The 11,434-nt window shown below is 40.9% G+C and overlaps 1 protein-coding gene across 2 annotated transcripts; it reads left to right on the plus strand.

Annotated features, from left to right (window-relative positions):
- The first annotated feature begins 337 nt into the window (after nt 1–337).
- On the plus strand, nt 338–11,398 carry tex12 (testis expressed 12). Of its 2 annotated transcripts, none has more exons than XM_080288397.1 (5): nt 338–487; nt 4,786–4,916; nt 6,896–6,995; nt 7,465–7,516; nt 10,568–11,398. In XM_080288397.1, exons 2-5 carry the CDS (start codon nt 4,815–4,817, stop codon nt 10,710–10,712), a joined length of 399 nt encoding a protein of 132 aa, XP_080144523.1. In that variant the 5' UTR covers nt 338–487; nt 4,786–4,814; the 3' UTR covers nt 10,713–11,398. The 2 variants fall into 2 exon arrangements, with proteins under 2 accessions (XP_080144523.1, XP_080144524.1); XM_080288398.1 differs by having other exon boundaries at nt 352–487; nt 4,800–4,916; nt 10,568–10,851.
- Nucleotides 11,399–11,434: the final 36 nt, after the last annotated feature.

Here is an 11,434-nt window from a genome sequence, read left to right on the forward strand (position 1 = left end):
AGGGTTCAACAGGACATGAAAACTTCAAAACGTTCATGATTCTTTGAGTGTCATCTCTCCCTCTTAATGTCTTTGATGTGATGAAAGTTCTTTAATTGACTGATTGAATGTGTGATGTCAGCAGTATATTTATGGAACAGGCAGAAAAGATTAAGGGCTACAACTTTATATTCAATTATAAGCAAAATAAGCAAAGGATGTTAAATGAATGTGTTTTTCAGGATTTCTTAATGAAATTTCACCTCCTTCACACTCTTAGTCTGCTATTTATTGTTTCTGCTACATTTTGGACTACATTTCCCAGGAGCAGCGAATGTTCATCAGACGCGCGCGGTACAGCTTTGACTTTTACGTTTAAATTGACAGCAACTTCTAATTGGACTATGAAGAAATTAGCAGTGGAGTAACTTACTTTGCAGTTCTTCTGACATCTTTTCAACGACTACATGAGGCTATTTAACTCTTCAACATAGATCCTGAACATCTTGTAAGTGCCTGTTACCTTTATTTTATTTTTTAAATCTTAGCAAAAGTAGCTGTTAAGTAGCTATTAGCAGCTAGGCTAACTCGGTAAACCAGAAAAAACAAGGTTTTGCTAAACAGAGTTTTAACTAATAACTTCTCACAGTTGAATTTGTGATTAATGAGGAAGGTGAGAGCTGAGAGAAGAAGGTCCCAGCTTTCAAAGAGCCTGAGCTGGAGCAAAGTGACACCAGCTGAAGCCTGTAATGGAAACTAAGCATTATGTAAGACAGGGCTCTGCGGCTGTGGGGACGGGATATACAGGCCATGGCCTTCCATGATCTCCTGACAAATAGAGACGCAGCCTTGCTGGTCCGTTTAAGAAAGGCCTCACTTTCCAAAGAGAATTATTCGTTTCCCCTTATCAGAGGTCGCATTTGTTAATTTAATTAATCTTGAAGGTCTGTATCCATTTAATGAATTTGTATCAAAGGTGCGAAAGTACCGATACTCTTTATTTAACTGAAGATACTTAAAAATACTTTGGTAAATAGTGAAGTACTGATTCAACTTTTTCAAGAAGGTAATCAGTAGCTCTTTGAAGGATGTTTCTACCAGCTAATTTTGTACAAAGGTAACTGAACCTTGTGCTTTATTAATGTCAATATATATTATTATTATTATTATTATTATTATTATTTCTTTTACTTTTCCCCACACCCAAACAAAAAAATGAGTGTCATCAGGAGTTTGAGTGGGATTCAGCAGGTGGGGGAACCCAGAGATCAGGTGTAGTGGCTCAGTTTGGGGAAAAGGATCACAACTCGCATTCATTACTATCGAGAACTCACACAGGTTATTTTTGTACAGGCTGAGATCAGCTAACCCGTGCTGCTGCTCCTCTCAGGTTTACTGCTTTTTGGGGATTTACACAACTGAATTCAACAAGATTTAACCAAGTATTTCACCCTCTACACCACACATGTTGAACTCCAGGCCTCGAGGGCCGGTGTCCTGCAGGTTTTAGATGTCCTTGATCCAACGCAGCTGATTTAAATGGATAAATGACCTCAACATGTCTTGAAGTTCTTCAGAGGCCTGGTAATGAACTAATCATTTGATTCAAGTGTGTTGACCCAGGGTGAGATCTAAAACCTGCAGGACACCGGCCCTCGAGGCCTGGAGTTTGACAGCCCTGCTCTACACTGACAGTATACTGTCTGCATATGAGGCAAATGTACACATCATCAGCTTAAATTCAAATTCATCTCTGCTACACTTGGTCTAACCTAACTCTGACCATGAGCAATACAGCCACTGTGTACCAGTCCAACACATAGACAGTAAAACTGTGTTTTTATTGTTTATTTACCACAATACAGCAAGTTAACCTGTTTATCTTGTGCTAGACTGCTGGGTGTTTTCATACAACCACTGAATAACACAAAGTATACACTTCAGGATGTTTCACAATATTAAAAAAAAAATCAACTTCAAACCATACGGATCCAATATCTGATTTAAAACTGATGACATTACACCTAAGCTTTACATTTCCTGTTTATCAAATATCTTTAAATAGAACTTTGTTCTTCCTGTCATCTCCTGTCTTTCTCCATCTCTGAGTAAATTTAGCTCTCATCTCCTTGTAAATACAGCGGCGGTACCTTTAGCTAACATGCACACTGTGTGACAGAGTACATAGAAACAGTTTGTGTAATTGCTGATATTTTTAGAGTTGTTAGAAACTTTGCATTTTAAATACCTGCCACTAGAGCTGCCACAAACGATTATTTTGATAGTCGACTAGTCTGCGATTATTTTTGCGATTAGTCGACTAATCAGATCATCATCCATTGGACGTAAAACGTACAGCTTATTGCACCAGCAGCATCTGCTCTTATATAACTATCATTAGCTTACAGCTTGAAGTGTTTAAGGTCTGTGCTAACTAAAAATAAAGACAAGATGGTAGTTTATTAATTTTTAATGACGTTTGCAGATTGTTTCGGTGAAGTTTAATAAACTCCTTGCTATCTAAAATATAACAGGACACCGGAGTAAATTCTGGAGCATCTCACACTTCTGATAATCAGCTGTCTGCTTGACGTTTATTCAGCTGTGTAAAAACTTTAATCTCAGCCAAACCGATTTACTCAGGAACAAATAAAACACTGAAAAAAGCCAAACAACAACATTTTTAAGTTATCTAAGTGACTCATATATCATGTTTAACCTGAGTAGGAAAGACAGCGGTGGGTTTGAAAACGATTAGCCGGGAGTCCGCTGTTCTCACGGCTCTAGTTAGCCTCGCCCCCGGCTAACTATCGAGCTAGTGGGTAACAGACGTCTCCGAAAACGTCGGAGCGCTTTTGAAAATATGCGGTGTCCTGATAAACTGAGCAGATATTTGAGGTTTACACAGCTACATTCTCGCCTGAAAATATGTTAAACGTTTATTTTGTGACCCAGAAAGAATAATAAGAGTAAAGTTAAAACTAACTAGCTGCCGCCATTGTTGGAAACTGAGCAGGGCTGCGCTATGAATTCTGGGACACAGCTTCTTCTTCTTCTTCTTCTTCTTCGGGGTTTAACGGCAGCTGGCATCCTTGTACATGCAGTGCTCAGTCGCCTCTGTCAGTGCGCCCCAGGGCAGCTGTGGCTACAATGTAGCTTGCCATCGCCAGTGTGTGAATGGGTGATTGAATGTAGTGTGAAGCGCTTTGGGGTCCTTAGGTACTAGAAAAGCGCTATACAAATGCAGGCCATTTACCATTTAGTGCTGCCATCTTCTGTTTCAGGCCGTTATTACACTCTCAAATCCTACTACTTATTCCTGCGTCTTTTGGGATCTTACAAACGACGCGTCGCCTATTAAATTAGTTGTTGGCGATTTTGATAGTCGACGTAATCGTGACTAGTCGACTAATCGTGGCAGCCCTACCTGCCACTTTAAAAGCCTTACTACTTTTGGCCTACTTTATCACCTCAGCCCTGTATAGCGCTTTCGATTAAGGATAAATTATCTTTGTGCCTCTTTCATCCCTTTCTGTGTGATAAGCACAGGTGATGGAAACACCAGTAGGATTGTCTTTTTATGTGTCATTGTTCCTTTCATTTAAGATGCGCACATATGTTTGCATATGCCTCTTTTAAAGCAAAGTGCAGATACCAGAAAGTTTTTGAGTACAGTAACAGGGTATTTTTACTTTGTTACTTCCTGCCTCTGCCACTTCCAAATCAGGCCATTGACATGAACATACGAGCTTAAATATGCTTAAGAGGTTTTTTTTTTTTTTAGCTGTTTTTACAGAGAAGCACCTCCCTGTGGTTTGTGCACTCTGACATTTTCAGACACCTGGTTACCTCATTAGTCTTTAAATGTAATCCAGTGTTGGTTACTGTGGCCAGTTTCTCCTGTTTTCCTGTTTGTGTTAGAAAGTCTTTCAACCCAATTTCAGCAGAGTTGAAATTGACTCTTTAAAGTAAAGAAAGGTACAGTATTGCACTTCTAGCAAATATAAATTCTATAAATCAACAGAGTAAATAGTTTAAAAAATCATGGCTGCCTCCACCTCATTCCCTGCACACTATAAGTCCGACTCCCCCTGAGTCAAATCCTCTCTGCGTTTCTCAGCCGTCTGCTTCCTCAAGCATGAAAATGGGTTAGAAACGGGAGTTAGGAAGTCCTGCCGTCCACCATAATGGATGCTGAATGAAAGTTTTGATTAGAAAGGGTTAACATTATTGTACATTTCTGAATCTTACTAAGCTGAAGCTAACGATCTCATATTTTAAAAACCGTGCAGACATAATATAGTATAGACACATAGTGTCATGTGTTATTTAAACCAACACAAATATGAGCAGAAGGTTCAGGATGTCCTCGTCACAGTACAGAGGAAGCAAACAGACGGACTACATTGTGCTCGACATGCTGTGTTGGTCTCAGACTCATGAATTGTTAGCCAAAAGCAGCATTTGCAAAGGTCACCTTTTAAACAGACAGTGGTATTTTAACACTAAGAAAGATACCATTGTTTTTCATCGTGGGATGCAGTATCAGTAACATGCTGAACTGGGTTTAATTAGTAGTTTTCTGTGTAAATTTCAATTAAAAGAAATGCATAAATCTTAATATATAAGTAAGCTGGGAGTTTATTTCATTTTATTGGACAATATTTTAATTGGCTGATTCTATTATGGTGTAGCTGATTTATCATTTTTATGTATTAAAACACAAACCCACATTAATTCAAACTACACTCTAACATTGATGCTGACAAAGCTGAGTGTTTTTTTTTTTTGTTTTTTTTTTTAAAGTCTTCCATTTGCAGTTCTGTTGTCTCACAATGGAGGACGCAGGAGCAACGGCAGGAAAACTGATGCCAGCAGCACTAAACATGATGGTGAACAACAACAACAACGGGCTGAGACAGACGAGCTCTCAGGAGGTGAGGATGGCTGTCCAATAGCACCCAAAACTTGTTTCTTTAAAAAATGGAAATCCAGAGAATTTTTAATATTTGTGTCCATTCAAAAATGATAGCAGACCCACCGGTGCATGAGTAACATGAATCAGTTATTAGACTGACTCGTTATTAGAGCCACATCTTTCAAAAAGGGTCCCGAAATCTTTGTTTTTGTCTCTTGATATGCATGTAATTCTTTCTAGTGGAAGGTTTGACATCCAATTTGGCTGCTCTTCCTTTCAGTGTGTTTTTAGATCCACTCCTTTGAAGGTATTATCTTGTGCCTCTACAATGCATGCTGTGTCTCCTTTAGGAGATAGTTTTGGTTTCAGTACGGCCCGATCGTGGATACAGTCAGTCTCCAGAGGCCCATTTGAGCCTGGAGAAAGCCTGCTTTGATGTTTGGAAGCATTAAATATTTCAGTGTGATCAGTCTTTTCCTCATTCACACGGAGTGTGTTACGTTAATGACATTTTAAAAGGACTCTCATTTCTGGTATGTGGACAGAGTGAAAAGGAAGCAAATCTGAAGAGTGGTTGAGATGGTTCCTGCACGACGATGCCACTGTGGCACGCGCTACTGTTCTGGTGTTGCCTTTGAATTTCCTCCCTCAGGTCCTTGAGGCTCAATGACTGTCTCAAACCGGGAAACAAACCCTTCACGTGAAGTTCAGGCCAGTTTAAAACAGAGGTGATGTTGCACAATGAAGGACCGTCGTGAAATCAACAAGCTTCACGGTAGCAGTCTAAAAATAGTAGCTGTGCTGGGATCTGTGTGAAGACAGTCGTTCATTAGGCCGTTCTTAATATTCTGTATGTGTAATTTTGATGCAGTAGTGTCAGTAAGATTGTTCATCTCAGGCTGTTTTCCCACATGAACTCCTTACAGTGGCAGGAGAGTCATTGTCCAGAGTAGCCTTAGAGACTGGAAACACTCTGCTTTTGGTGAGGGAGGCAGGTCACATGATCATCACCTATTCACTGCACATTTCTCACATTCATGGTGTTGGACCTCATGGAGCCTCTGCTGGCAGGATCATGCTCCATTACATGGAGAGATGTGGATCTAGAAAAGTTCAGGGCTGAGGTGTATGTGTGAAAAATGATTTGTAGATTGGGAGTGTTATTCTTCCTTAAAACATTTCACTGCGGACAAATTGTGCTTGTGTATAAGGCAGGACAATATATTTATCACGATATATATTTGAAAATTCGCAATAACGATATAGCTGACAAGATAATTAATGCAAACAAAATACTTTACAATTTCACAACTTAGTGCAAACACCCCATCAATGTATTTTCACTTAAACAAGCAGCTGATGTAACAGTGCAAATGCAAATTCCTCGCTGACAGTGTAACCAAAAGGCATTTCCAGTGGAAATGGGGTGACATATCCTGAGCATAACCATGTATAATATCCACACAAGTTAAAAAGAGCTGCTTTGCAACATCAAACTGCAGTGTGCCAAATAAAAAAAGTCAAATACATATTTTTGGACCATAAGGCGCACTGTTGATTTTTGAGGAAAGTAAAGGATTTTAAGAGTGCCTTATAGTCCGAAAAACACGGTAATAACGACGGCTGGCTTGCATGCGCTACCAAAAATGTGCTTTGTTGTGCATCTGATGGACGAAAGCCAAACCAGTTCCAGTTCATCCGTTTCATTCAACGATCCGCTTTCCCCCTACTAATGCTCCGTCGCTGCCATGCGTTTTCGGCCATGTGCGTATGAAAACAAAGGCACTGAGCACGCGCATTTACCCATATTCTATCGCAATATTTCATTTTCTTATCGTTGCCTAACATTATACCAGTATTACCATGAACGGTATGATATGGCCCAGACCTACTTGTGTACATAGTCACTCTCCAGAGCAGGAGAAACTCTGCTAGGTTGATGTTTGAATGCATGAAAACATTTTGGTGTCATCAGTTTTTTTTTCCTCATTGCAACAGATGGAATGTGCAAATGTAAACGAAGAGACCTCTCCACAGAAAAAGAAAAAGAAGGCCCCCTCTTTGGAGTCAGCCAATCCATTTGAGACTATAGCTGCAGGTATGCCAGTTATGCAAAAGTGTGAACGGTGTAGTGTTGTGTATGGTTGGTTACTTTAGTGGAAACAAAAGCAAACACTACTTTTTTTTTTCTTTTTTTTTTTTTCCTTTCCTCTGGCTGGCAGCATGACGTCACAGGAAATTAGAGTGAGGCTGCTTCATAAACAGGATGTGATTGTGTTAAAAAACAGGATATAATTTATTGACCTTTCAGTGGAAGTGGTAAGACTCGATATTAAATGAGAACAGCTCGCATCTTTTTGCTGCTCTGAAATGATGTCAGCAGATACGTGTCTTAGTGCAATTGTTCCATTAGTCATGCAGCCTGATTTTAAATTTCTGCAACGATACCTGCTTGTATTTATATACGTATCCACATTAAAAACATACTGAAAAAATGGTGAAATGACAGCTAAGCAAAGACATCTGCAGCACGCCTAACATGGACTTGCTTTCTTGTTGTGTTACAGGTGTGAGCAAGGTGCTGAGCGTGCTGGTTTCTGAGTTTGCTGAAACTTTAAGGTATTTACACAAGTCAAGACTGATTCTTTCCCATGATGCCAATTAAACATGGCTGATCAACATTTTCTCATGAAAAAGGGGAATGTAGTACCCTACCAGCACCAGCTTTATCCTGATGGGTGTGCACAAACCTTTGACTGTTACTGTAGCAGAACAGCACTGGATGTTTGGCAGGATCCAGATAAAAGAATATATACTCAGCAAAAATATAAACGCAACACCTTTGTTACTGCTCCCATTCCCCATGGGATGGACGTAGAGACCTAAAATTCATTCCAGATACACAATATAACCATCCCACCCAAACAGTGGTCACAAATCAGTCCAAATGTGTGGTAGTGGGCACATCTGCTATATTGAGATAATCCATCCCACCTCACAGGTGTGCCACATCAGGATGCTGATCTGACATCATGAGTAGTGCACAGGTGTACCTCAGACTGCCCACAACAAAAGGCCACCCTGGAATGTGCAGTTTTTTGCGCTATTGGGGGTCTGGGGACCCAGAACCGGTCAGTATCTGGTGTGACCACCATTTGCCTCATGCAGTGCAACACATCGTCGCATGGAGTCTATCAGATTGTCAATTGTGGCCTGTGGAATGTTGGTCCACTCCACTTCAATGGCTGTGCGAGGTTGTTGGATATTCGTGGGAACTGGTACACGCTGTCGTATACGCCGGTCAAGCACATCCCGAACATGCTCAATGGGTGACATGTCCGGTGAGTATGCTGGCCATGCAAGAACTGGGACATTCTCAGCTGCCATCTGCCCTGAACAATGTGAACCATGATTCATCCGTGAAGCGCACACCTCTCCAACGTGCCAGACGCCATCGAATGTGAGCATTTGCCCACACAAGTCTGTTACGGCGACGAGCTGGAGTCAGGTCAAGACCCCGATGAGGACGACGGGCATGCAGTTGAGCGTCCCTGAGACGGTTTCTGACAGTTTGTGCAGAAATTGTTTGGTTGTGCAAACCAATTGTTCCAGCAGCTGTCTGGGTGGCTGGTCTCAGACGATCTTGGAGGTGAACCTGCTGGATGTGGAGGTCCTGGGCTGGTGTGGTTACACGAGGTCTGCGGTTGTGAGGCCGGTTGGATGTGCTGCCATATTCTCTGAAACGCCTGTGGAGACGGCTTATGGTTGAGAAATGAACATTCAATGCACGGGCGACAGATCTGGTTGACATTCCTGCTGTCAGCATGCCAATTGCACGCTCCCTCATTGCTTGTGGCATCTGTGGCATTTTGCTGTGAGACAAAACTGCACATTCCAGGGTGGCCTTTTGTTGTGGGCAGTCTGAGGTACACCTGTGCACTACTCATGATGTCAGATCAGCATCCTGATGTGGCACACCTGTGAGGTGGGATGGATTATCTCAATATAGCAGATGTGCCCACTACCACACATTTGGACTGATTTGTGACCACTGTTTGGGAGGGATGGTTATATTGTGTATCTGGAATGAATTTTAGGTCTCTACGTCCATCCCATGGGGAATGGGAGCAGTAACAAAGGTGTTGCGTTTATATTTTTGAGTGTACCTTTGGTGCCTTTACTGCACCAAGTCCGTTCAAGTTTAGCCACAAGCAGCAGCTCATTACGTGACCTTTTAAAACGGGGATGTGATGCTGATTTCCATTCGAATAGAATCAGTGCTTTTGCAGCGATCGTGCCCGACCTTGGAGCTCGCCTCTGAAGGGACGAGAAAGACAGTCTCGTCCGAGCAGTCAATTTTGGCCAGGTTACAGTCCAGGTGAACGGGCGAGTCGCACTGTTTGGGGAAACAATCAAATATGTCCTGGCCAAGACCACAACACGTGTGACTGTGCAATACCACATTTACCCCACACGGAGGAGACAGAGGCAGGAATCTGTTATGAAACTTTAAATTGTGTTAACCTGTACCTGGAATTGACAGAAGGGCTTAACAGGGATCTGAAATTGCACCACCCAGTTCACTGAGTCAGACTTCCCTGAATTGACTGGCAGTAACTGGTGTAACAAAAACTTTGATGAACCAGGAAATGTTTGGCTGTACCAAGAATAGAGCATAGTGTATAACGCAGGGGTGCCAAACTTACGGCTGGCAGGTCACATCTGACCTGTGATACAGTTATACCGCGAGATAATTTCATATGTCTGTTATTATGTGGAGCAAATCTTCAGCCCTGCTGAGAATCCATGCAGACAGAGGTGAGACTTTACTTTGATGGGCACACCATGTGGCCACACGCAAAGACTGACTGGAATCCAAACTCATCCAGGTTTTAAGCTCATGTATGTTCTCCATAGCAGTAGCAAATCCATACAAGGCTTTTATGAAAACACTGAATAAAATGGCTTCCTTTACAAAGACTAAAGTTACAGTTCAGTACTGAAAATGACATCAACTATATACAAAGTCTTTGATGACAGAGATGCAGAAATGTGTGCATGTAGCACAGAGCCATGGCTCAGTGTCGAAATGAGTCTCAGCGGCTGAATGTGCACGTGAAGCCATTTATAATTCTTGTTTGATCTGCTGCTCACCACAAACACCAATGTTGGGCTTTTAACTGTATTTTCGTAAGTTTTAAGGCTTTTGCCACTAATAAAAGCCTCCACTTCATACTACACAAATTCATTAAACAGTGAAATGAAAGAAAAGTTTGTTTTTAACTTTCCACCACGGTTTTTCATAACTAGTTAATAAAGTAATTCTGTAATATCATGTAGAAAAATGGCTAAACATGTAACTTGACACTGACAGAGTTTCACTGGTCCGGCCCACTTAAGATCAAAGCGGGCCGTATGGGTCCCGCTTAACAATGAAATTAGGGACACGGACTGATACAAAATGTCTAATTTGAAGGTAAAAATGTGACTGAGGAAGAGGAACTTAGCTTAGAGCTCAGAAGCAAGTAAATTGATCATAAATGACAAATGTCAGGGAAGTGAAGCGTTTCATTCTGTTCCAGTCTAAACCAAAATTATTGCTGGCTTAAAACAACTGATTACTTTTTGTTGTTGCACAGCTTCATGGTCAGTGTTTGTCCACTGTTGTAGGGAGAGAGCTGCTGCAGACACCTCACAGATGAAGGAGCTGGAGGCCATTTTGGCTGAAGCACGAGACCTGGAAGGTCACCTCAAAGAGAAGAAGAAACAGCTGAAGGAAACACTGGCTCTTATTTCTGATAAACTGGAAGGTTAGTGTGCTGCCTGCTCTGTCACCTGTGTGAGGGAGCACACCTTTGTTTGTGTAGTGCACTTATTCATTTACTAAAGTAGAACCGGATTCTAAGATTTGTTCTCTCCCAGTGTTCTGTGCTGCTGTTATAGTACATTTAAGAAATATGTTATTGTTCTGGGTTTGAGTCAAATGTGTCCTTAGTCCAACATAATGGTGACAATTTGATTATTGAAGGTTTACAATTCAGTTCGTTGTAAAACTCATCTGACCAAATGCATCATTATAAAATATCCATTTCAGAATTTTCTTCACAGCATAAAAGCGAAAAACAAAAACAAAAAAAAGCATAAATGAAATTTAATTTAACCTCATGACTCTTTATAAAAAAACAAACCCTGTACACAAAACTTTGCAAGGTTTATCCTCATTCGAAACAAAATGCTGCAATAATGCAGTTTTGTTTTCTGCATTTTGATCTTAGGGTGCCCCCAAGCATTTCTTATGAGAATAAATGTTGTTACCAGGTGTTTAAATGCAGCTTTATTTATTGACAGAAGGCTCAGTGACTCGTGAATGTATCTGAAATTGTACATTTTAAAGTCACAGAGGTTTCTCCAAATGTGTTCTGTGTTAATTTGTGCATTACCTTAACAGTATCATAAAATCAGTTTTACTTTTTTTATAGCAATGCATGAAATAGCAGCTATCATTTACAGATAGCTGTGGAAAAACAATAGAAACAA

This window comes from Astatotilapia calliptera, chromosome 14 (assembly GCF_964374335.1).
Source record: "Astatotilapia calliptera chromosome 14, fAstCal68.1, whole genome shotgun sequence".
Lineage (NCBI taxonomy): Eukaryota > Metazoa > Chordata > Actinopteri > Cichliformes > Cichlidae > Astatotilapia > Astatotilapia calliptera.